This window comes from Natrix helvetica (genome assembly GCF_964273705.1).
Source record: "Natrix helvetica genome assembly, chromosome: 1".
Classification (NCBI taxonomy): domain Eukaryota; kingdom Metazoa; phylum Chordata; class Lepidosauria; order Squamata; family Natricidae; genus Natrix; species Natrix helvetica.
Window position 1 is genome coordinate 374,095,464 of NC_138548.1, and position 26,258 is coordinate 374,121,721.

At 45.4% G+C, this 26,258-nt stretch overlaps 2 protein-coding genes and 1 long non-coding RNA gene across 10 annotated transcripts in view; 1 reads left to right on the plus strand and 2 right to left on the minus strand.

Annotated features, from left to right (window-relative positions):
* LOC309383778 (major histocompatibility complex class I-related gene protein-like) overlaps nt 1–26,258 on the plus strand; it is a 140,309-nt gene that overhangs the window by 39,100 nt on the left and 74,951 nt on the right. The window lies entirely within an intron of this gene.
* LOC309383784 (major histocompatibility complex class I-related gene protein-like) overlaps nt 1–26,258 on the minus strand; it is a 57,226-nt gene that overhangs the window by 18,654 nt on the left and 12,314 nt on the right. The window contains exons 3-7 of one of the 6 annotated variants that reach the window (XM_081936675.1): nt 15,721–15,772; nt 11,923–12,198; nt 11,053–11,340; nt 8,114–8,185; nt 2,578–2,717 (exon numbers count right to left, since the gene is read on the minus strand). The exons of 3 other annotated variants lie outside the window; for them this stretch is intronic. In XM_081936675.1, the coding sequence (XP_081792801.1) occupies nt 2,578–2,717; nt 8,114–8,185; nt 11,053–11,340; nt 11,923–12,198; nt 15,721–15,772 (828 nt within the window). Of the gene's footprint in view, nt 1–2,577; nt 2,718–8,113; nt 8,186–11,052; nt 11,341–11,922; nt 12,199–15,720; nt 15,773–18,727; nt 18,922–26,258 lie in introns of those variants that run through there. 2 more of the 6 variants (XM_081936674.1, XM_081936677.1) reach the window with 2 other exon arrangements.
* LOC309383820 lies at nt 22,010–26,258 on the minus strand. The gene is made up of 3 exons (XR_014173922.1): nt 26,142–26,258; nt 24,124–24,195; nt 22,010–22,072 (listed from the first exon to the last, which is right to left on the minus strand). It is a non-coding gene; the product is annotated as an uncharacterized lncRNA (long non-coding RNA).

Sequence of the window (26,258 nt, forward strand, 5' to 3'; positions counted from 1 at the left end):
CCTGGGAAAATCAAGGGAAATCGTCAAAACAATCAAAAAGTAAAAGTTACAATATTTCAGACATGTGATGCGACACCCAGAAAAATATGGCATCCTTCACTTAATCCTCCAGGGAAAGATTGAAGGCAAATGAGGTCCAGGCAGAAGAAGAACATCATGGCTTCAAAATCTAAGGGTCTGGTTTGGACAAAACACAGGAGGACCTAGGTGAAAGAGTGATCAACCCAAGGTAAAGAAACTTTACACTGGGATTAAAAAGAGACCCGGGGAGGAATTTAGCAGCTATTTGACAGAAGGGGGATTTAAATAGAGGGGGGGGGGAAGGGATGGTGGCAAAACCTGAAAGCCCTAGAAGACTTTTATCGCCAAAATTATCCCCAAAACTACTACCTTGCTCAGTAGTAGTAACTGTGAAAGGGATCTTGGAGTCCTAGTGGACAACCATTTAAATATGAGCCAGCAGTGTGCAGCAGCTGCCAAAAAAGCCAACACAGTCCTAGGCTGCATCAACAGAGGGATAGAATCAAGATCACGTGAAGTGTTAATACCACTTTATAATGCCTTGGTAAGGCCACATTTGGAATGCTGCATTCAGTTCTGGTCGCCACGATGTAAAAAAGATGTGGAGATTCTAGAAAGAGTGCAGAGAAGAGCAACAAAGAGGATTAGGGGACTGGAGACTAAAACATATGAAGAACGGTTGCAGGAACTGGGTATGTCTAGTTTAATAGAAAGAAGGACTAGGGGAGACATGATAGCAGTGTTCCAATATCTCAGGGGTTGCCACAAAGAAGAGGGAGTCAAACTATTCTCCAAGGCACCTGAGGGTAGAACAAGAAGCAATGGGTGGAAACTAATCAAGGAGAGAAGCAACTTAGAACTGAGGAGAAATTTCCCGACAGTTAGAACAATTAATCAGTGGAACAGAAGTTGTCTCCAGAGGTTGTGAATGCCCCAACACTGGAAGTCTTTAAGAAGATGTTGGACAGTCATCTCTCTGAAACGGTATAGGGTTTCCTGCCTAGGGGGTTGGACTAGAAGACCTCCAAGGTCCCTTCCAACTCTACTATTGTATTGTATTGTATTTGGACCTGGAAACATTAAAAGCAATAAAAGCACTCAGAGGGAATTTTTCTTTCTTTTGCTACCTTTTCATATTTTTTTGGAATAGACTTTGACAGCTTTTGACAGCTAGAACACATTGCTTTAATTTCAAGCGGAGAGGAATACATCTAGTGGTGAAAAGAAGATACTACAAGAACTAACAAATTGGAGAAACCACATCTGCTATTTGACCTTGAATGTAAGGAAAAGATACTTTGAAGCTGTGAGAATCAACAAAGAGGATTTGTTTTTGCAACAGTGTTTTGGACTGGACTTATTGTTTTGATGGAAGATAAAAAGCAAATAAAAAGTAGAAGTGGACTTAGAAATTGGAAATAAGAAAAGGGAAAAAAGAACTCTAATCCTTGTGATATAATAGAAAGCTTAAAAAAATGTTAAACTATTTAAACAGATAATATGGAAGTTTGGATGTATAATGAAATACTTGCTATGATAAAAATGCACATAAAATGCTAAATGGGGGAAAAACAGTGGAAACTCAGAGGGAACACTTAGAACAAGAAGGAGAAAATGAGAAAGAAAAGGGATTGTATGAAGATCAGGAAGATATTATAGAAGGAAAAGAGATTGAAAAAGAAAAGAATTTAGATGATTATACTGGGATTTACAGTTATGTACCCAAAGGAGACAAGGGAGAAGTGGCCCCAAAGAAGGGAAATAGCAAAGGTGGAACCAACTGGGAAAGAAGAGGGGGAAACTGGGGAGAGATACTGAAACAACAAAATTAAAAAGGAGAAAAAAGATTGGAAAGGGAAAATACAGGAATTTTAAGATCAAGAAAAAGGAAAAAAACTAGGCAAATGGGTGGAGAGAAGAGAATATGAGAGAAATGAAGTTCTTGAGAGATAAGAGAAAATGGCTGAAAGCAGGAAAGAAAGAAAGAAAAGGATTTACTAGTAGAATAGAATGAAATTTAGTAAATATAGCCAACGGTATATATTCAATAAAATGTGTGGGATATAGATTAAAATTACTATTTGTAGACCACTAATTAAATGAAATGTTTACTATATAAAATTAAACTTGAGGATATGCATTATTACTAGTAAAACAGAAGAATAGATGGAAGTGATATGTTAAATTGGATTAGCTTTGAGAGGCAAAAGGATATTGTTTATAGATTAAGAAAAATATTAAATTAAGCGGGAGAATATGGAATAAAAATAAGATGACTGAAATGTAAAATGGAAATACGATGTAAAATGTAATAGCATAACAGAAGAGGTATAGGGGGTGGGGGTGGGGAACCAGGACAACACTTTGTTCACAAAAGAAGTTAAAATATGTAACAAAAAATAAATGAATAAAACTTGGTTTGGAAAAAAACCACAGCAGCACTTTTTCGTGCAGCTGTTGATAATAGTAGAATCGCCAATGTCCGATGATGGATATGGTACAAGAAGAAGAAGAAGTTTTGTCTCCTAAACAGACTTCAGCAATAGTGAGGCTCACCTCTGATGTCATTTTGGGTGAGAACAACGTCTGTGATTGAATCTCATCTTCAGTGCCAGAAGAAGGAGAAGAACTAAGATCTTCTAAATGGCAACTTTCCATTGCCTGATGGGGTTTTCCCCTGTACTTCCTCCAGTAGCCTAATAGACGGCAAAGAGAGAAAATAGTTAGTTTATTTCTGAGGCAGCAGCTCCTGCCTGAGATGGATTTAAGAAGAAGACCCCAAGGGACCCAGGTGGTAAAACTGCCTGGATTATAACTCAGCCTGTTGACTTGCTCATTAAGGATGAAAGGCAAAATTGTTGGCTCTCTAGAGGTGCTGACCATGGGGAAGTGGAAGGGACATTCCTGGGGATATTAAGAAATAATCAAGTTGAAACTGTCCATGTTCCTGTTAGAGCCCCAATGGGACATCACAGTCCTGTTTCTCCACCACCAGTGAAGCCATTCAAAGCTGCCCAGCAGGGCTCTTCCCAGTAGGGGTTTCTACTAAATCAGGGATCAGCAACCTGAGGCTCTGGAGCTGAATGTGGCTTTTTCATTTTAAAGAATTTTATTGGTTTTTAAAATTTATGGGAAAAGGGGAGGTGGATATGCAAAAAAAAAATTTTTGGCAGCTCCATTGTGCTAGAGGTAGGAATCTCCCCAATTCTCACAACTTTTTACAGAAAGGGGGGAAAAAACAAAAGATAAAAGATAAGCAGAAACAGCATCTTATTATACATTGTATCAACCATGTGTTCAATCATCTCTTTTGCCACTTTCTAATATATCAACAATTACAATGATATTCCAGATATATTTATTTTTGTGACCTGAGTCTTTCCATTATTGTTCCCTCCCAGCTGTCCCCAGGAGGAGCCACAGCGCCTCCCTCCTTCATGTCTTGTGTATTGTCGCCTTGTTCACTACCTCTTATATTTCCGTCCTCTAGGAGGGCACTATGTTTTTTAATGAAGGCCTCTGCCTCCACAACTGTATTAATTCTAATTCTGTTTCCCTCCCAGAAGATCAGCATTCCTTCTGGCAATAACGATCTAAACCAAATTCCTTTATTATATAATTTCTTTGACAAGGAGGAATACTTCCTCCTCTTATCTCTTATTTTTTTTCGGAATTTGCTTAAGAATGGTAATTTCTTTGTCGTTATATTTTAGTGGTCCCCCCCTTTGAGCCCCTACAATCTCATCCCTCGTGGTCTTCCTAAGAAATTTAACATGTACTTCCCTTGGAACATTATGTGTTCTGGCATATGCTGAATTAATCCTATAATGTGCATGTGGCTTTTTCATCCCTCTACTCCCAGTCACTCAAAATATGCATCACCACCACCAATGTCAGATACTTGCTGGCACGTGATCTATTGAGCTTTTATACCGCCAGTAGGCCAACCATGGATAAATCCAGGAAGAGAAAAGTCTCAGAAGAAAACAGAACATTTAATGCTAGTTTTGGGGCTGCTCAGGAAATAGTGAGACACAGGAAGGGTTTTGTGGGTCCCAGTGGTGTTTTTTTTTTTGTTTTTTTTTTTTGTGGGAAACGGGTCCAAATGGCTCTCTGAGTGTTTAAGGTTGCCGACCCCTGTACTAACTCATCAGTGACCTTTATTCAATGATGCTGCACCTCTGGGAATTCTGTTATTGGCCCAAGACAGATGACTCTCCCCTATGTGTGTGTTGATTTATCCTCCAAAACCCCAACCTTTCCCTATATGACCTTGGCCACCATCAATTAATTTTAAGCAAGGATGTTAAACTTTTGGGAATTGGTACAAGACAGAATGTATTCCCCGTATAATTCAAACACGGTAGTTCTTAATCCAATTCTCACAATGTCTGTTTTGATTTCTACTCCAAAACTCCAGTCCCAACCCTAGCAAGATCCAAATACCAGCAACCTTGTCTGATCTTGAAAAGCTAAGCAAGGTCTGACTCGCTTAGGGCTTTCACCTGAGACTGGCAAGCAAGCCAGACCAATTGCAAGCAAGTCAGAAGGCCCTTCCTAGAGGAGAGAAATGGCAAAGCACTTCTGTCTTGTTGCTGAGAAAATGACCTGGAGGTATTGAGCCACACTTGGTGAAGCTCAATTGAGGAAACACTTCCCGCATCTCACATCATCTCTTGCTCTGAGCCAAACAAGCAGTGACTCCTTCCACTGCTGTGTCAGGGTGTAAATTTCAGCCCTGTTCCCCTCCTGGGGTAATTGTATTTAATGAGGGATGAACCTTGGCCTTTCCTTGAAGTATACTTCATGATTAAGCAAAATAAACCCGAGATATATTCTAAGAAACACATTTTATTGTAAAGAAAATGAAAACAAAAACTTACTAGCTAAGTTTTGCAGACGAACAAGAGAAAGAATGTGGAGAAAGAAATAATAATAATAATAATAATAATAATAATAATAATAATAATAATAATAATAATAATAATAATAATAATAATAATAATAATAATTTATTTCTTAGCCGCACCCTCTCCCGAAGGACTCGGGGCGGCGTACAATAAAACACATAAAAACAGTATAGACAATACACAGACAAAATAAACGAATACGTGTACATGAAGGAGGTAAGAAGATGAATAAAAACAGTTAAAACACAATTTAAAATCCCCTAATAAAATTCCAAAAGTCACAAAATTAAAAAACCCGTCAGGAGCAGTGAGAACGAACTATGGTTGAGCCAGGCCAGCTACTTGAAATAGGTGGGTCTTGAGCTTTATCTGGAAGGCGCGGAGGTCAGAGGTAGTCCTAATATCCGGGGGAAGGTCATTCCACAGGGCTGGGCCCGCAACAGAGAAGGCTCTACTCCTAGACGCCGCCCCCTGACATTGTCTGGTGGACGGCACCTGGAGGAGTCCCTCTCTGTGCGAGCGAATTGGTCGCAGGGATGTATGGGGCAGGATACGATCCCGCAAGTAGCTAGGTCCTGAGCCATGAAGCGCTTTAAAGATCGTTATCAAGACCTTGAAACGCACCCGGTAGACCACAGGGAGCCAGTGCAGCTCGCGCAGGAAAGGTGTCACATGGGAGTACCTTGTACTCCCCATAATTACCTGCGCGGCCGCGTTCTGGACCAACTGTAGTCTACGAGTGCATTTCAAGGGAAGCCCCATGTAGAGAGCGTTACAGTAGTCCAGGCGAGACGTCACCAGCACGAGTGACTGTGCGCAAGGCATCCCGGTCCAATAGGGGGCGCAATTGGCGCACCAGGCGGACCTGGTGGAACGCCCCCCTTGCCACGGCTGTCACATGGTCATCCATGGACAGCCGAGCATCAAGGAGGACGCCCAAATTGCGCGCCTGCTCCACCGGGGCAAGTTGTACGCCCCCGATGGCCAGAGATGGAATTAACTGGTTGAACCGGGGGGCCGGGACCCACAGCCACTCCGTCTTGGAGGGGTTGAGCTTGAGTCAGTTGTCATCCATCCAGACCCGTACGGCTTCCACACACCGGGACATCACTTCGACGGCCTCATTGGGGTGGTTCGGGGTGGATATGTACAGCTGAGTATCATCAGCGTACAGATGGTATCCCACCCCGAAACCACGGATGATCTCACCCAGCGGCTTCATATATGTGTTGAACAGGAGCGGCGAGAGGACCGACCCCTGTGGCACCCCACAGGTAAGGGGGCTCAGAGTCGACCTCTGCTCCCCTGTCAACACACGTTGCGTCCGGCCGGAAAGGTAGGAGCCAAACCACCGTAAAACGGTGCCCCCGACCCCCAACCCCTCCAGTCGGCGCAACAAGATACCATGGTCGATGGTATCAAAAGCCGCCGAGAGGTCTAATAGGACCAGGATAGAGGAACAGCCCCTATCTCTGGCCCTCCAGAGATCATCCACCAACGCGACCAAGGCCGTCTCCGTGCTGTGCCCAGGGCGGAAGCCGGACTGGCGCGGGTCTAGATAATCATTTTCCTCCAGATGTCGTGGAAACTGATAAGCCACCACACTCTCTACAACCTTCGCCAGAAAGGGAAGGTTGGAGACAGGACGATAATTGGCCAGCTCCGTAGGGTCCAGGGAAGGCTTCTTGAGCAAGGGTCTCACCACCGCCTCTTTCAAGGCGGCTGGAAGGGACCCCTCACCCAACAAAGCGTTCACTAGGCCCAGGAGCCAGTCGCGTGTAACCTCCCAGGATGCCAGTACAAGCCAGGAGGGACACGGGTCCAATAAACATGTGGTAGGTCGCAGTCGTCCACGCACTCTGTCCAAATCCTCGATGGCAACCAAGTCAAACTCCTCCCAGATAGGACTCTCAAGACTCGCCACGGACGCCTCTACAGGACCACTGGAAGGGACCCAATCCTTCCGGATTTGAGCGATTTTATCCTGCAGATAATTCCCAAATTCCTCTGCCCTACCCTGTAAAGGGGCCTCCCGCGGCCTCTGAAAAAGGAGGGAGCGGGACACCCGAAACAGGGCGGCAGGGCAGTTCTCTGTGGATGCAATGAGAGTGGCACAATATTGACGTTTGGCCACTCTCACTGCCACAAGGTACGTCCTTAAATGGGCTCGTACCTGTGCCCGGTCAAATTCGGAACGGGAGGATCTCCAACGACTCTCTAGGCATCTCTTGCAGTGCTTCATCACCCTTAGCTCCTCGGTAAACCAAGGGGGCAGGGTGGAGCGTTGCCGCCGGAGAGGCCGCAAAGGCGCCACCCGGTTCAAGGCCCCGGTAGTCGCATTGTTCCACGCGACCACCAGGTCCTCTACCCGAGGGCGGGTCAGGGCTGCAGAAGGTGGCCCAAGCTCCATCTGGAACCTCTCTGGTTCCATCAGGCGCCTGGGGCGGAACCATCTAGTATTTTCCGGTTCCGCCTCCCCGCAGCGGGGGGTAGCACCAGGGAAGTCAAGTCGGAGGAGTGCGTGATCTGACCATGACAGGGGAGTGATGGTTAGGTCCCCTCCTCCCAGATCACTCAACCACTGGCCAGAGACAAAAACAAGGTCCAAGGTGTGACCTCCCTCGTGTGTCAGGCCCTGAATCAATTGAGTCAGGTCCATGGCTGTCATGGAGGCCATGAACTCCCGAACCCCCTCGGATGCTTCTCCCACCGATGGCAGGTTAAAGTGTTGACATGCGTAGTGAGCTTAGTGATAAGAGTCAGATCAGTCTACCGTATGTCTTAGAGTTTAAGCACAGCTGGCAAACAAAAAAACACAGTGACATGCGGGACCTTCCCCTCTGCAGTTATCTGTCCCCCCAGTATGATTGCAAGCAGGGGCAGAAAACATGGGTCTCTTCCAGGAGTTAAATGCTCTGAAGTCTGCTACTGGTTCACTTTGCTACTGATTTGCTTCGTCTGCGCATGCGCACCGCAGGCACTACCATGCAGCACTAAAAAAAGTAGGATTAAGAAGCCTTTTCTGAGTCTGCAAAGGTAAGTAGAACAGCGAAATGAGAATTGTGGGCAAGGGCCTTGTGGAGATCCTGGCTGCAAATGTCAGGGAGGTTCTCTCCCATCACACCAGATCCATTGACACAGAAAGACACAGGATTTGGGGTCAATAGATGTGTTTCACTTACAGATCAGGAAGAGAGGCGCAGATGCCAAGATTATGACCATCACCAATCCCACCAAAGGAAATAACAGCCTATCTAAAGAAAGAGAAAAAAATGGTTCTGATTAGACAGATTCTGATTTCCCTGACATGGAGATGCTGAGCAATGGAAGCATTTCCCAACCTGAACCAGCCTCCAGGCAGTTCCCCCCACCTGAAGGAAGCCTCCCTCCCCTCTGAGGGGTAGAAGGTCTTGAAGGGCAGAAGGAAGAACTACAACCAAGGCAGCAGGCAGATAAATGGTGCTTCAGCCTGGGCCAAGAAATCAGATTAAATAAATGTGTCTCACAGATTCCTCCCTTCTTTACCTGGAGCTCAACAGAGGGAGGAGAAAGCATGTGCAGATTGCAATAGTGAAGAGTATTATAGTTCTGCAAAAAGAATACTTCTGAAGTAGCTGACATTGGTTTTTATCTTGCTGGGCTGTCAAAATCCAGCCTCCCTGGACCTCTGATTGTACTTACGGCACCATTGGAAGCCTTGTCTCAAACTCCGTGGTCAGCTCCAGTCTCTCCTTATCGGAGGGTCCAAATGTGGACCATAGCCACTCTGTAGGAGTGGCAAAGCAAAGGGGGACCACCTAGCAGGTAGAGGGGAGCCACATCTCCCCTCCCTGATTAGGAAAGCCCCCTCAGCCGACAGAGAGCAGCGGCAGAAAACATGGCTGCCACAAAGCAGAGGACAGCCTGGAAACCTAAGATTGTGCAGGAGGAGAGAAAGTGGGTTGCTTGTGAACTGGGTAAGAGAGTATTTTTATTGAAAAACGACCCCAAGAAATTCAAGGGGAGCGTATGGGAACTATTGACTAGTGGTGGAACAAGCACATTAAAAAATCAGAATATTTAAGAAGATAATTTTTTTAAAGAAAATTAAGGAAAGGAGAATTGAACTCTCAAAGTGAAGTTGTGGGTATTGAAAAGGTATTTTAAATAATACTGGAATTTGATGTGCAGCTTATTTTTTTACAATTATAAATGTTGCCCCACTACTGGATTTATAACTTAAACCAATTAAAACTGGACTATTAGCATTATGCAGAGAGGCAGAACCAAGTGTGAGTCTGAGCGCCATCTGCTGCTAAAAGGAGAGCTGTGCAACTTTGGGACTGTTTAAATTGCTGGATTATAAGTATCTACCTTAAAATTACTGGAGACATACAACAAACAAGACTTTTAACCAAGTGATTCTGAATATTGTTGAGCAAATTAAAGTGATTGGAACAGATTAAACTCCTGGTTTCTTTTTTTTAAAAAAATGGATTGACTGTAAAATGGAAGCAAGTAGAAACAAAGAAATGGAGCTGATCTACCAAGACATTAAGGATTTTATGAAATACCAACACAAGGAGATGAAGGAAATATTTGGTTGAATAGAACATATAGATCAAAAATTGGAAAACATAATACAAGGAACAACAAATAAAGAACAGGACAAGGAAGAAAGAATGGAATCACTAGAATGAGCGGAGGAGTGGAAGACAAGAAGAAGAAGATATTAGTACAATTGATGGTGAATAGGGGATTAGAACAGGAGGGAAATATCCTGAAGGATGTGAAAAGGAAATGGGAGAAACAGGAAGACAGCTGGAGAGAGGAAAGGGGGGTTAGAACAGGTAGCCATAGAACTAGACAGTGGGGGGGAAAGGACGAAGGGAGAGAAAACTAGAGGGAATAGTTATAACACAGAATCAAAAATAGTTGAAATCAAAGAATTAAAAAAAATGTATGGGAGACAACACACAAAAAAAGAGAAGATGATTAAAAATAAGGATGAGGGTGAAAGGTGTGGGATAAAAGGAAAGAAAAGGAATGTAAAGCAAAATATGCTATGAAAGTATTTCAACAATGTGTATGAATATTAGAATTATATAAGTTGGATAATTGCTTTGTATGTGGTGTAAGAGATAAAAATCATTTCTGAATATATATTAGTAAGGTAGTAATGTAATGTATATTATTATTAGAATTACATAGTTTGAAAAATAGTTTGTAAATTAGATAAATAGAATTTGTATAAAGGTATTATTAAATATGTATAAAAAGTGATTAACAGTGAAAATTTGGGATTAAACAAAAAAGAACATATTTCAATAAAAACAAGAGTATTAATATCAGACACATAAGGATTGAAGGGTTGGGAAAATATTAAATATGTAAAAATGTGATTAACAATGAATATACACTAAATGTTTGAAAGATCATGACTGATGTTAGAAGTGCATATTGAAATATTGAATAATGAAAAAAGTAAAGATCATATCTTTGAATATTAGAATGATAGGAGAAGGGGGGAAGACTAAGATAGAGGTAGATATAAGTAATAAATAGTAAAAACAGATGTTAAGATGATACAACATGTGGCAGAAACCTGAGAAGGTTTAGAATTGAAAGATGATAGCAGAGGTTATGTATTAGTAAAACTAAAAATGTAATGTAAGTATTAGGAATAAAACTGTTACATTTATTTGTATTGAACTGTATGACACCCAGGAATCAAACAATTAATGCAATAAGATGTATAAAAATAACAAATTAAAAAACGTTATTAATAAAAAATAAAAAACCAATCTCCCCTGCTGAAAGGGGCATTGAATGACCTGGTGCAACTTGTCCCATCAGATAATTCTGCCAGAAAACAAAACCGTGTTTCGTATTTCTCAAATCTTCTATTTCCATATCATATTCTCATGTCTTTATTTTTAAGTCTCCACTTCCAACTCCACTCTCAATAATCACTTCTTTACCATCGCTGGACAAAGTCCTAAATTTTCTCCTTTCCTTCAGAAACTTTTAAATGACAAATCAGAAAACCAACAATCTACAAACTTGTATTTATTTATTTAATAAATATATATGCCACCCATCTCACCAAGATGTGACATGTTATAACCGCTCAGTCTCTCACCTGTTTCCTCCTTCCAGGACAAGACCAGGGGCTCCTGCAAGCCCTCGTGCTCCACCTGACACCGAAAACGGTTCCTCTCCTTTGGGTCGATCTCAATGCTGAGCTGGACATAATAGGTCCCATCTGAGTTGGGGGCCACGTTTCTATGGAGGGTCTCATACTGGCAGACCTCTCCATCCCTTGTCCAGATGGCCTGGATCTCCTTGGGGTAGAAGCCAAAGGCCTGGCAGGTGAGGACCTCCAGGCTGTCATCCACCATCTTGGAAGTCACTTTCCCCACTGGGGGCTCTGCAGAAACAGCAACAACAAAGTTCTCAGCATTTTCTGGTCTTTGTGTTGAAACGATTTAGTAGGTAGCTAAAACCTCATTTGGTCATCTTCTCCCACTGCTCCCGCTCCTCTCCTGAATCTCTGGGACCCTCAAAAGATGGGGGCACTGAACTCTTTAGCTTTCCTTTTGAAAGGGACACATACCAAAATAATTGCACTGCTTGGGGGCTGATTTAGTTTGGATATCCCACATTGAATTTGTTCAAGTTGTTCCAGATGGAAATTAAGAAGAAAACCACCTTTTGGTTCAGCTGGATGTGAGAATTAGACTTTCTTCTGCTCTGCAAAATTTTCTCATGGAAATGCCAATGGCTCTCAGCCTCCATCTCTTACTTAATTAGTTTTATTGGTTCTTATCTTTGAAAAACTTATTTTAGGGGGGCATTGAAGATGTTTCCCCCCTGCCATCCTTCTGTAGTTTGATTTGGTAAGTGCCCAAATCTCTTCCTGTCCAGCATGTGAAGGTGCAGAAAAATACTGGGGGGGGGGTGGAAGGACCCCAGAAAAAATTGCAAAACCAGGGCCCATTTGGTGACTCACCTGTCTGAAGAAGAGCCTCCTTCTGGTAGGACAGGTATCTCTGCAGCCAATCAATGCAGGTCTCCTCCAGGTAGACTATATTCCTCTGGGACCTCCTTGTATCATCCTCCCAATTCTCCTTGATCTTCTGGGCCTGGGGCTGAGCTGCCACCCATCTCAGGGTCTCCTTGTCGAAGCTGATGAAGTCCATCCCATTGTAGCCATAGTGCAAGAACCCTCCTTTGCTCCCATCTTCTCTGAGATCACAGCCCAAACTCACCTGCCAGGTGTGAAGCCCTGAAAGATGGGATAGGAATAATCCAGAGTTCCTCTTGCCTGGACACCTCACCATTGATTCAAATGTTTATTTCCATCCCACCAGCTGAGCCTGAAGCTGAAATACTGTTGTGGCCCACCAGCGGCCACCAGAGCTGGCAGCTGATTCAGACAGTGAAGAGGTTGGGGAGGAACATGGGCCAGTCCTGGAGTCTGGGGAAGCCTCCGATGAGGGCTCTTTGTTGGAGGCAGAGATGGGGCCAGAGCCATATGCCAGTTATCAGCTGCCTTCAGAGTCAGACATCAGTGAGGCAGACAAATAGCTGGAGCCTGTTCCCAGTATGCGCATGCACAGAGTTGCCAGACAAGGGAACAGCTAAAGAACAGGGGTTGGCTTGGGAGTAAGGTTACAAGTGGATGATGAATGGCCCCTCCCAGAGCAAATAAAAGAGGAGCGAAAGGGGAGTGGAGTTTGCAGGAGACAATAAGTTTGCTTAATTGGTTCATGACTCTCTGAGACTCCTTGCCACATTTTGCAGATATCGGCCTGGCAATTCTCCAAACCAGAGAAGGTCTGTGACTGTAAATCCTCCCTTGAAAGGCTTTGCTGGATGTGAATGAGCAGAATTCCCAGTCAATTAATCAAATTTGTCGGGATAAGGAATTTGCTCTTGGGAAGCCTGGGTCAGAACAAATACTTTAGCCACCAAATGAGAAGAGAGGACTCATTGGAGAAGACCTTGATGTTGGGAAAGATGGAAGGAGAAAGGAGAAGGGGATGGCAGAGGATGAGATGGCTAGACAGGGTCGTTGATGCAATGAAAGTGCTGAAAATGGATCTTTCCTCTCCTCTTTCTTACAGCAGGGTAGGGGGAATCGCTTTTGTGTGATCAGGGACTGAACTTAATCTTTTGGGCTGGGGCCAGATCATGAAGAACAAGAGACGGAGATCTTGGAGCAGGTGAAGGGTGCTTTCTTTTTTCTACACCGGGGTCTCAAACTTGATTTCATTGAGGGCTGCATCAGGGTTGTGTTTGATCTCAGAGGGTTGGGGGTGGTCGCAGTGGTGGGTTCCTAATCCGTTTACTACTGGTTCACTGAGAGAGGGTTTTTGTGAAAACTGTTCTGGGCATGCGCAGAAAAGTGCCAGCTATGGGAGAAGAGACTGGGGAACCGGTTCGGGGGCATGGCAGGCCTGGGTTGCTGCCGGTTCCAGTCACCCAGGCCACCAAACCACTACCGGTTCAGCTGGTAAGTACCCACCACTGGGCGTTCAGGGTAGGCATGGCCATGCTAGGCATTTGACACAGGCTCAAGATGCATTTTTCCCCTTTGCATTCAAAACAGCTATTCCAGACAAAGGGAGATTTTACTTTCTGGCACAAATAGTCTCAATTCCATAATGTAGAATTGAGACTGAACTCTCTTGTATATAAGCAGAGCATAAATGAACTGACAATTTCTCCAGACGTCTCTAAAAACTGCCTGTCCCACGGTCAATTTCTGTCACTACCTCTGACACAGCCCTAGAGGAGGACTTAATATCCACAACAATTTACAAAATTGATATACCACTCAATTCTCCATGACCCTGGGTGGCTCAGAACAAATAATGTTTTTTTTACAATTAAATCAATCACAGGTAAAATGTTAAGATAAAAGATGAAAAGTAAGGGGGCTCACTCTCTCCCGTCAAAGACCTGGGTGAAGAGCCAGATGTTTTTGGCTCTTCTGATCAACAGCCATTCAAATCTTGAAGGGTACCTAGTTCTAGTTGGCAGATGCTGATAAAGAGAAGGTGAAGAAGATGCTGCCTCCTGCAACATTCTGCCAGCCAAAATGGGGCACGGGGAGGGGGACCTCTGCCTCCTGCAGTACTCTGTCTCCTGCCAATGGGGCCGGTCTGGAAATATCAAAGAACAGCCTGCAGTGCCTCTGCAGGCCAAAACGGGGCTTGCGCCCTGTTTTCGGCCTCCATGGCCTCCTGCAGCACTCTTCCTGCTGAAAATGGGCTGCGGGAGGTTGTGTGAGGCTTGTTTCTGGCTGGCAGAGGTACTGTGGGCCGATCCTTTGATATTTCCAGGTCGGCCCCCTCAGCCAGATCTAAGCACTCTGTGGGGCAGATCCAGATCGGGGGCCTTGAATTTGACACCCCTGCTTTGCAGAAAAGGATATCTCACCATTATGCTCCTTGCAGCCATTGGTGTCCAAACGATATTTTCCTTTCCATATCATGTCAACCATCCAAGGTTCAAGCCACCGACTTTCTATTTTTTGCCGGCTTTGAAGATTTTCAATCATCTAGGTAGGTCATGGTTGTCCCAAAGCTGCTTTTTACCAAAACTTTTGGACTTTTGGAAAAAGCACCTTTGGGATTTTGCCTGCTTGCCTCTCCTGATAAATTAAAGTGACAAGAGGCCAAATGTCAGACTGGAGGGAGAATTTGGGGCTTGAGTGCCTCTGCTCACTTCCAATCTTGTAGTTGAGTTTTGATAGCCACTCCAGGTCAGCTCTAAATACCCTTTCAGGGGCCACAAGGATTGTTGCCTCCACCATCTTTAACCTGTAGGAACCAAGGTCAAGTCCAGAGGTGGAGAGGGAGAGGAGGAGTCTAAGAAGCTCTCCAATTAACCTAACTGGAGAATGTGACATGTGACACTTGGGGAGGGAATCATTTACTCTTTTGATTATACTGAAACCGCGGGGAACATTTAGAGTTGGTTTTGCTTTCACCTGTGCCGATATGCTGTAGCCAATAAAGAAGTTCTTTGAGGAAGGTTCCAGTCTCAGAATTCTGATTTGGTTGAGTTAGTCGGAGCTTTGGCACAGGGTTTATCTCAACCCCCTAACCCAGCGATGGCGAACCTTTTTTGGCTCGCATGCCACAAGTGGGGGGAGCGCAGGGGGGGTCGTGTGCGGGCGTGGCACACCCATAATGCAATGCACGAACCCCCCTCCATTTTTACATGCTTTTTTCGCCCTCCCCAGGCTACAGAGGCTTTATAGGAGCCTGTGGAGGGCGAAAAGAGCCTCCCCAGGCCCTCCAGAGGCTTCAGGAACCGTCTGGAGGCTTCCCTGAAGCCTTTGGAGAGCTCAAAAGGATCCTCCGAGCAAACCGGAAGTGACTTCCGGGTTGCTCGGAGGGTCGTTTTAAGCGCTCCGAAGGCGTCAGGGAAGCCTCCAGACAGTCCCTGAAGCCTCTGGAGGCTCTCTGGGAGGGCGGGGGAGGCTCTTTTCGCCCTCCCCAGGCTCCTATAAAGCCTCTGGAGCCTGGGGAGGGCGAAAAATGGCTTTTAAAAAGGTGAACTCAGCTGGACAGCGCGCGCATGCGCGCTGGCCACATGACAGGGCAGCGCCTTGCGTGCCCTGACAAATGGCTCCGCATGCCACCTGTGGCACGCGTGCCATAGGTTCGCCATCACTGCCCTAAGCTCTTACCTTATCACTTTCTTGCCTCTTTTCCCAATAACCAAAGTGACAAGAGGTGGGAAAGTGAGATTTGAGGGAGAATTGGAACTTGAAGGCAGACCTGCCTCTGCTCACCTGCAGTCTGGGGGTTGAGTTTTGATAACCACTCCAGGTCAGCTCTGAACACCTTCTCAGGTACCACAAACGCCTGCGCCTCCTCCTCCATCCAGGGCACCAGAGGAACCAACTTCCCAGTGGGAATGTCATATCGAGCGATGGGCTCATCATCCAGGAGGACCATGGTGCTGAACTGGGGCAGCCTCTGATTGGACTCTGACACGTCCAGGAAGGAATAGGACAGGAAGTGCCTGGAGGAGCCTGAAAAGAGAACAGCATAAAGGGTAGTGTGAAGTTTGGGGTGAGAATGGAGACGAAGTCAGAGTGAATTCAGCAAACCTCTTTTTTATTAGTTCATAAGGCTGGCTGACAGTGCTGCTTTCACGGGAAGCTGTCACCTAGCCAACCAATCAGATTGAAGTATTTTGCTGCTTCAATAGCAGACCTGACTTCAGCAGCCAGTTCCAGCTATTCATCTCAATACATAACAGGTAATTTGGGGGGGGGGGTGTCTGCAGCTCCAGCTCCTCCCTTGATGCTGTCATGAAAAGCAGCTCTCAAACAGGAGACCAACCATCTGCTGTGCTTTGGAGGATTCCAGTCATGAAATTAACCCTGAAAGAAGTTTTCAGGCAACTCTTGGCTGGCCTTGGAAACAGCTGGGCACATCTGGTGAGGGGAACCTCTGGGTTCACACAGTTGCTGGTGGAGCTGACTCCCATCTGACCCTACATACTGAAAGCCAAATCTGGTTCTAGGGTCTGCCTCAGTTTACCTTCCCAATAAGCAACTGAGTCGGAAGATCATTTAAAAGCAGTTTATTAGGGTACCCTGATAAAGTGGGGTCTCTCTATGTAAAGGAAGAGAGAACCTCAAGCCCCATGTTTTTTATAGTTAACACCACAAAGAAAATGCAAGAGGAGAGTTGACTGGACAGAATAAGCGTAGCCTCCCCTTTGCATAGGAAATCAGTTCCACGCAGTCAAACATGTTACATGTTAGAACAATTAATCAGTGGAACAGCTTGCCTCCAGAAGTTGTGAATGCCCCAACACTGGAAGTCTTTAAGATGATGTTAGATAGCCATTTGTCTGGAACGGTATAGGGTTTCCTACCTAGGCAGGGGGTTGCACTAGAAGACCTCCAAGGTCCCTTCCAACTCTACTATTGTATTGTATTTACATATTTGCATCCCACAATACCACACATGTTCATTAAAATGAGGCCTGACATCAGAAGGGGCATATTTGGTAAGGAAAAAAGGTTGTTAAGAGTTCACGAAAGAGAGAAGCCAGATCCCAAGTTGCACTAACACACTTTTCTTCTTGAGAGCTAGTCTCCAACTTGTTTATCTGTTTAGGAATGTCAAAAGCTAATAAACTTTGAAAGCTGGAAGTAAAGTTTCTTCAGCCAAGGAAGCATTTCACAGAGTTCTCTTCTTTCCCAGGGAGGATTGGGTTAACCCGAACAAGGCCACTGGAGGTCTGTCGCCATATACGTACGTATATTGGAAGGGGAAGAATTGTGTTTTGCTGCTCTTACTGTCACAAGATAATTCTTAAAAAAGGATCTTACTGTGTTGATTAGATTCACTCTTCGTGTTCCTCCAGCAGTGTTTCAGATTCCTCTTCTGCCTTTTCTTTTGCTCTTCAGAGGATCAAGGAGCTTCCAGCTGTCAAAGGAGGCTGCGAAGGTGCGATTCAGTCCAAGGATATGACTATCTCCTCCAAACAACGATGAATACCTTATTTAGATGAATATCAGTGATGTTCAGTAATGAATATCAAAGCCTCAGAAATAGCCCCAAACTTCCTTTTGGAATCCCAATAGTCCACTGAGTCCTGGTACAGACTGGTCCAATAGCAGGAAGCAGTTATAGAAAATTTAATATAAACACGGAGTGATTTGCAAGAAATGATGTTGACATCTCCAGTTCTAGATAATGCTATGAATAAAAACTACTACAATAACTACTGACCACTTCTGTAACTTGATCCCATAACAACTTCTATCAGAAGAAAAAAGTGAGAAATCAAATCAAATTAAATACATCAAATTAAAATACAAAGTAACTATGTTAGTTAACAAATAACAGAACACTGCATGTTCTTTGCCACTCAATACCCACTGCACAGCAGGACACAAGTTGCTTGTAGTTTCACAGCAGAGTAGAGAGTATGGAGACTTCAGAGTCCAGGAAGCTGCACCACACACAGAAAGACAAACTCATCCTGAGTTAGATACAGATTAATAGAGTTGGAAGGGACCTTGTTGGTCATCAAGTCGAACCCCTGCCCAAGCAGAAGAGCCTACATTTCTGACAAATGCCAGTCCAGTCTCTTCTTGAACAGTGATGAAGCTCCCACACCTTCCGAAGGCAACTTATATTCCATGGGTCTTCACTGTCAGAAAGTTCCTCCTTATTTCCAGGTTGAACCTCTCCTTGTTCAGTTTCTATCTATTGTTCCTTGTCTGGCCTTCGGGTGCTTTGCAAAATGGCCTTTTCTCTCCTCAAGAGGGAGCTGATTGGCAGACTGGAGGGGGGGGCGGGATAGGGAGGGGGAGGAGGCGTGGACCTTGAGTTGTAAACATTCGCTGATGACGTTCACTCCTTGTTTATAATTTTATTTAGAATTGATGATAAATCAAACACCAAATGTTATATTGTCCCACAGAAGCCATAAATTATTCAAACCTTCCTTGTTTTGTGCGTGTGTCTCATAGGTTGATAACAGGATTTTATTTTATTTTAAAAAAAGAGGAAACTAATGGCGACTTTGAATCTCAACGTCAGCCTTTCGTTGTTTACTTCCTTGCTCAAATACAAATAGGAATTACAATGAGAATACAAAACAGTTCTGGAACGAGGCTGAGCGAAGGACGAAGGAAGGGAGATGTTTCCCGTTGGGAAAGGAACTTGAAACGGAGGGTGAATGGGGAGGAAGAGACCCAGGCAGGACGGGCGTCCCCCTCCTCTCGCTTTGAATCTCCTCCCACCAGGTCGCAAAGCCTTCCAGAAACTCACCGCAGCGGCTGCCCGGCACGGAGGACTCCAGCACAGCCCACAGGAGCCAGAGGGGCGCCCCCTGCAGCTCCATCGCCCTCCGACCACGCGCCCCTCCGCCCCCCGGACTGAAGACCCCCATGTCGCACCCAGAAACTGAAAGCGTCTCCAACGGTTGCAGTGCTGGGTGAGTCCTCCGCTCGGAGCTCAGCTGGTTTTCCGCCAGGCCCTAAAGTCCGAAACAAACCAATGGAAACAGCAACAGAAGAGGGGGGTGGGGAGGGGGGAACTGCACTGTCTGGTGACCACAAACTGCTGCAGCGTCTTCACAAGAGTGAGGCGTGTAGTCTGACTTTGCCCACAATACGGAGCTTAATCCGTGGGACCAAGGACAGCTACCTTCAGCCTGCGAACGACCTGGGCGCGCCTATTGTGTGAATGCAGCCACAGCGACGCCCTCCTCATTCTTCTCGCAAGACTCCTTCGGAGCGACCCCTTTCCCCCTCTCTCCCCACACTCCCTAGGCAAGGAGAGTAATCGGAGAAGGAGCTTAGACTGTTGTCTGCATTGAAATCTTCCCCTTCCCCCTCTCTCATCCTCCCCTTCCCCCTCCTCCCGGCCTCTGGTGGTGGTTTCCTGTCTTGGGTGATGGCCTTGCCACCCCCTCACCCTCTGTTTGCCCCTTCTTGGCAAAGGAAGGAAGGAAAGATGGAAGGGAGGAGAGGGAGGGAGGGTGTGAGGGAAGTCCTGCCTTAGCAGTAGGTCACCAGCAGCCCTATTGCCCTCTCGCCATCCCCTTGCCCTCTCCTGGTGGTCTCCCATCCTATCACTGAGGATACTTTGCTTACAAAGAATGGCCTTTCGATTTCTGCTGCCGCATGTCCCTGGGCTCTGTGCCCATCTCCTAAGGCCAGGGATTGGCAGGAGGCCACCATTGTGTCAGCACTGGTATGGGGACCTCTAGGCTGCCCCTTCCTTGGATGGCATGGAGATGGAAGTGGGCGGCTGGATGAATTCTAAGTGGACTCCAGGACTACCTTTATATGTATTGATATGTATATGTATTTTATTCATGTATTGGTGTATTGCTATTATTTAACCCAGTGTGGCCATTATGCCTTACATCTATTGATGTGATTATCTACTGGTTGACTTGGGACAACCCATTTTAATGTATTTTAATTTATGTATTAAGAGACTATTTTTGTTCACATATTGATGTATTGATCACTTATTATTTAGCATCTAGAGGTAACAGTGGCAAGATACCTTGTGTCTACTGATGTAGCTAACCATGGTTGATTGGTTGGAACTGCTCCCCAGTTCAGCCTCCTATTCTGATCGTTCCTGGTGGTCTCCCATCCCAGCCATGCAGAGACAAACCAGGGCAGTCATCCTTATTTTAAGAGGCCCATCCTCCAGAGCGGATAGAGGGGCACACTCCCTTCCCTTAAGCTTTGCTCCCTTGTGGGTCCTTTTCGGTTACAGCCCCTGCCCTATGCAAGAGGTCCAACAGCTCCCCCCCCACAGCTGTTTTAGATAGAAAAAGTATTGGGTCAATTTGATTGATGTATAAAACACTTGCACCTCTGAGATATTTATCAAGGGAATTGTGTAAAATTGTGAATTAACAAGTATGGATGAAAAATGTATTATCTTGTTTACACTGGTGATGGAAGGGAGTGAATCCTATCAGGTTTGTAGTTACAGATATCAGCATTCAACTACGGTGGAGGTCATAGAGTCATACATTTATTATTAATGTGATATTTGTTGTATATTCCTTTTTCCTGTGACTTTTTGGTAATCCTTGTTTTGTTGTTTTGCTTTATGGTTTTTTTTTTGGAAAGATAGAAGAAGAAAAAAATAAAAAGAGCAGTAATGAAGATACCTAGTGTTGTCACTGCTGTCTTTTGTGGGATAAAGCCAAGGTCACTGTCAGCCAAATGGAGTCAGACAAAAACGTGGTGGTTTTATATAAATAAATATATTTACAGTAAAAAAAAAAAAGAGAGAGAGAGGCAAGCAGGAGCATCGTCAGGTAAATCAATGCAGCAGGAAAATCATGAGGTAAATGACAGAGAGCCCGTCAGGCACGCGGGGCAAAAAGGCGGGAAAGCAGGAAACTCCCCCTTTTCACTCAAGGCAACCAATCACGGCTCAGATTGCCTCAGGCAGCAGGCAGCTGTCTTCAATCCATCAGCAATGACTGTGTGTCCTGACTCATTATGCAACCCACACTGACTGAGGAAAGCGCCTCCCTGTGACGGAGTAGCCTCACCGGCCGCCATCGCGCCTCCCTCCGTTCAGTCCTCTGGTGGAGGAGGCAGTTTCTCCTCATCCCACCTGATCAGCTGCAGCAAAATCCTTCCCCATCCTGGGCTTCTGGCTGGGTCTGTGAGCCCTCCAGCTGCAGCTGTGTCTCTCCCCCTTCCTCTCCAGCCAGGTGCTCATCCGCTTGTTCCTCTGAGGTTCTTGGGCTCACTTCTTCCTGCAGCCCCTCCATTCCTGGCTTCGGGGCATCAGCATCTTTCAAACGTTCCTCCAGGCCCAACTCTGAAATCTCCAGAGCTGGTCCTTCCTTGTTGTCTGAATAGGCATCTGAGGAAGCCATCAGAGGTCTTCTCTCTCCTTTCCTTAGCTCTGTCTTCTGCCCACAGCAATCCTGTGGGGAAGGAAGCAGCCAAAGTGGAGTATGCACTACCCCAAAACACAAACAGATCCCCCCTGAGAGAGAGGAATTTCTAGGGACCATCACTTCTCCCACCAGTGTTTCCTTCCTCTTGTCTCTCTTCTACCTCCAGCTCATCATCAGCAAAAAGTCTTTATCCTAGACAGCCTCCCCCCATGTTTTTCCAGCCCACCATCCCTTTCTCCCCCTCTCCTCCAGTCCTCCCTGGGCAGAAATCCCCCATTTTCCCAGGGTGCCCCAATTCCTGCTCCTTTCCTGCCTCACTCTCCTTCCTTGGAGCTGGTGGGGCAAAGAAGCTGAGCTTTGACAGATCTTCCCTGTAGAGCAGCTGCTGAGAGGTTTCCCAGCAGGGGGCTGAGCCCCACAGGAGCCCCAGACAACCCACCATCCCTCCGTGGCTGCCTTGGGAAGATTTTGTAGATGAATTCCCCACCCCAACAATTTGATACCTGTCTGCACTCAGTTATTTTTCAAGTCCCGAATTTTATTCATTAAAAACATTTCAGCAACAGTGAGGCTTACCTCTGATGTAATTTTGGGCTGGAGCATTGCATGTGGCTGAATCTCATCTTCTGTGCAATAAATTAGGGGAGAATATTCTAGAGAACGAGAGCGGTGATTAAAGCAGTTTGTCTCATCCCGATGCACAATTTTCCTGCATCCCAGCCAGTTGCCTGATATATGGCAAAAAAGACAAGATAATTTATTTCTGGGGCGCCAGCTCCCTGCCTGGGGTGCATATAAGCTGAAGATCTCCAAGGACCCAGGTGGCACAGCTGTCTGGATTTTGACCCAGCATCTTGATTTGCTTCTTAGGGATGAAAGCAGGGGTGAAATCTACTTACTTTCACTACCGGTTCACAAATAGGAGCGCACGCTCCACCCACACACGCCAACTCCGCACATGCACAGGACCTTCTGCACATGCGCAGAGCATCAAAAATGGACACAATGACATCTGGGTGGGTGGGCAGAGCCTGCTACTGAGCGTGCCTGAACGGTAACTAGAACAGCAAGTGGGTGGGTGGGAATCCTCTGTGCCATGCAATTTAGATTAGCTAGAAAGTAGGAAATTCTGCATTCTAGCTAATATAAATCGCATGTCACAGCTGATCCTTGGAAATACCGGTTCGCCCGAACTGGTAGCATTTTTTGCTACCGGTTCAGGTGAACTGGTCCGAACCGGTAGCATTTCACCCCTGGACGAAAGGCAAAGTTGTGGGCTTTCTAGAGGTTCTGACTATGGGGAACTGGAAGGGACATTCCTGGGGGTGTTAAGAAATAATCATGTTGAAACTGTCCATGTTCCTATTAAGAGTTCATGTGGGACATCATAGTCCTGTTTTCCCACCACCACTGAAGCCATTCAAAGCTGACTGTTCCCAATAAGACATTGTTCACCATCAATTACTTTTAAGCAATGATGCTAAACTTCTGGGAAACCTGTCAATGGTACAAGACAGTTGGTGTTCCCCATATATTCCAGACGTGGCAGCTCTTAATCCAACTCTTCTTTTGCTTTGTACTCCAAACTCCCAATCCAGCAAGATCTAAGTACCAGCAACCTTGTCTAACCTTGGCTTGATCTTGACAGACTGGCTTAGTACCGTACTTCCATCTGAGACTGGCAAGCAAATTGCAAACAAGTGCAAGAGGCCCATCCTAGATAAGAGAAATGGCAAAGCATTTCCCGCCTTGTGGCTGAGAAAATTACATGGATATGTTGAGATCTGGACTTGGAGAAGCTCAAGTTCTAGACACTTTCTTATCCTTTTTCCCTCTCACATCTCTTCTTCTGAATAGGAGCCAAACAAGCAGTGGCTCCTTCCACTACAGGACTTTCCTCCCTATCCCCAGGTGTGATTGTGAGTTCCCCCTTTACTTCCATCAGTGCTTCCCTGAAGGACCCTCTTACCAAACGAGTGGGCACAAGGATCTTCTTCAGGGCAGGATTATGGTTTTTTTTGGCCCTTCAGAAATCATTAATGGGACTTTACTTTGATTTCGGAGCCCCTAATATTTGCTCCTCTGAAGTAAACCTGGAACTGCACCACCTACGGTCTGACCTAAGCATAGTGCACACAATTGTCTGCTACAACATCCTATCTGTCAACAACTACTTCAGCTTCAACCTCAATAAGACAGGGGCAAACAATCGATACAAACTCAAGATAAACCACTCCAAACTCGATTGCAGAAAATACGACTTCAGCAACAGAGTGGTCAATGCCTGGAATGCTCTACCTGACTCCGTTGTAACATCCTCAAACCCCCCACAGCTTCAACCTTAAACTGCCTGCCATGGACCTCACCCCATTCCTAAGAGGTCCATAAAGGGGCATGCATAAGTGCCCCAGCATGCCTACTCTCCCTGTCCTACTGTCCCCATTTATCTGTACTCATTTTCCTAATTCATGCCCATGTTTATATTTATACCTGCTATCTTGTACATGTTTGACAAACTAAATTTAAAAAAAAATTGAGGCCAAAGAGGCTCCCTCCCATTCAGCAAATGCAGAACATTTTTGATATTTACAGAAAGTGGAAAAATGGGTGGATAATTTATTGTTGCTTTCTTTTCAAAATGCTATTTGTGGGAAAGGGTCTTGTGTAGGTCCTGGCTGAAACTCTTAGGGACGCTCTGCCATTTATACCCACTCAGTCAATGCATAAATTCAGCAGTGTGTGTGTGTTGTGTGTGTGTGTGTGTGTGTGTTTCACTTACAGCTCCGATAGAGAATCCAAAGTCCCACGGTTACGGCAGCCACAATTCCGACGGTGATCCACCACACTGTAACTAAAGGAGGAGAAACATGGTTCTGATTAGACAGAGGCTGAACTTCCTGAAGTGGAGATGCTGAGCTGTGGAAGCAGTTTTCAGCCTGAACCGGCCTCCAGGCAGTGTCTCCCCTTCTGAAGGAAGCCCCCCCTCCCCTTCCAATGCCTCCTGGCCTTGTGATCAAATGCCACTTTTGCTAGTAGCTTATTTTGCTAGCACTCCGCCAGAGAAAACAGTGCTGGGGAGGAGCGCAGGTGGCCCTTTTGACATCTGTTTTGTGCTGTGACTGCCTCCTGCATCACTCTGCCAGTAAAAATGGAGCTGGGGTGTGTTTGCACAGGCAGCCCTCCCAAGCTCTATTTTTGGTTGCGATGACCTGCTCCAAGATGCTGCCAGCAAAAATGGAGCTCGGGAGGGCAAGACTAAGGCTCCACAGGCCGGTCCTTCACTCTTTCCAGGGCAGCCCCTTAGGCCAGATGTAAGCACCTCGCGGGCAAGAGTCAGTCCCCGGGCCTTGAGTTTGACACCCCTATTCTAGGTTGTTTCTCTCCTTGGTTAGTTTCCATCCTCTGCTTCTTGTCTGCTTTGGAGAATAGATTGACTCCCTCTTCTTTGTGGCAACCTCTGAGATACTGAAACACTGCAATCAGGTCATCCCAAGTCCTTCTTTTCATTAAACTATGCATAGCCAGTTCCTGCAACCATTCTTTATACTGTATTAGGCTCCAGTCCCCTAATCCTTTATGTTGCTCATCTTCTCTGCACTCTTTTCTAGAGCCTCAGCATCTTTTTTACATTGTGGTGACCAAAACTGGATGCAGTATTCCACGTGTGGCTTTACCAAAGCATTATAAAGTGGTATTAACACTTCACGTGATCTTCATTCTATCGCTCTGTTGATGCAGCCTAGAACTGTGTTGGCTTTTTTGGCAGCTGCTGCACACTGCTGGCTCATATTTAAATGGTTGTCCACTAGGACTCCAAGATCCCTTTCACAGTTACTACTGTTGAGCAAGGTACCACCTATACTGTACCTGTGCATTCCGTTTTTGTTGCCTAAATGTAGAACCTTACTCTTTTCACCATTGAATTTCATTTTGTTAGATAGTGCCCAATGTTCAAGTTTGTCAAGATCCTTCTGTATCTTACAATACAATAGCAGAGTTGGAAGGGACCTTGAAGGTCTTCTAGTCCAACCCCCTGCCTAGGCAGGAAACCCTATACCATTTCAGATAAATGGCTATCCAACATCTTCTTAAAGACTTCCAGTGTTGGGGCATTCACAACTTCTGGAGGCAAGCTGTTCCACTGATTAATTGTTCTAACTGTCAGGAAGTTTCTCCTCAGTACTAAGTTGCTTCTCTCCTTGATTAGTTTCCACCCTTAAGATCTTAAGCCTATCTTCTGGAGTGTTGGCTATTCCTGCCAGCTTGGTGTCCTCTGCAAATTTGATGAGTTCCCCATTTATTCCCAACCAAATCATTGATGAAGATGTTGAAGAGTACAGGGCCTAAAACAGAGCCTTGGGGTACTTCCCTCCATGTAGATGCCGTTCCACATCGAATGTGGTTGGTCAGCCAGTTACAAAACCATATGATGATGATGCTCTCTAACTGACACTTTTCTTTTGTATGAAGTAGTAGATTGTGGTCTACTTTATCAAATCCCTTACTGATATTGCATTGAATTGTACCTTTTTGCATCATATTGTATTGCACTGTATTGTATATCATATTTTCATACCTTTGTTCTTAGGTTTCCACTTCCCTTGTCAAAATGACTTTTTACCATCACTAAATGGAGAACTAAATTTCCTGTTCTCTATCTGAAAACTTTAGATGACGTAACAGAAAAATACCCAACATTTTTGAACCATCTAGTTATGCATTGTTTTTCATTTATTCGATTTACAATGCTGTCCATCTTACCAAGAGGTGACATGTCATAACCACTCAGTTTCTCACCTCTTTCCTCCTTCCAGGCCCCAAGACCAGGGGCTCCTGCAAGCCCTCGTGCTCCAGGTGACACCGAAAGTGGTTCCTCTCTTTGGGGTTGATCTCAATTCTGAGCCAGACATAATA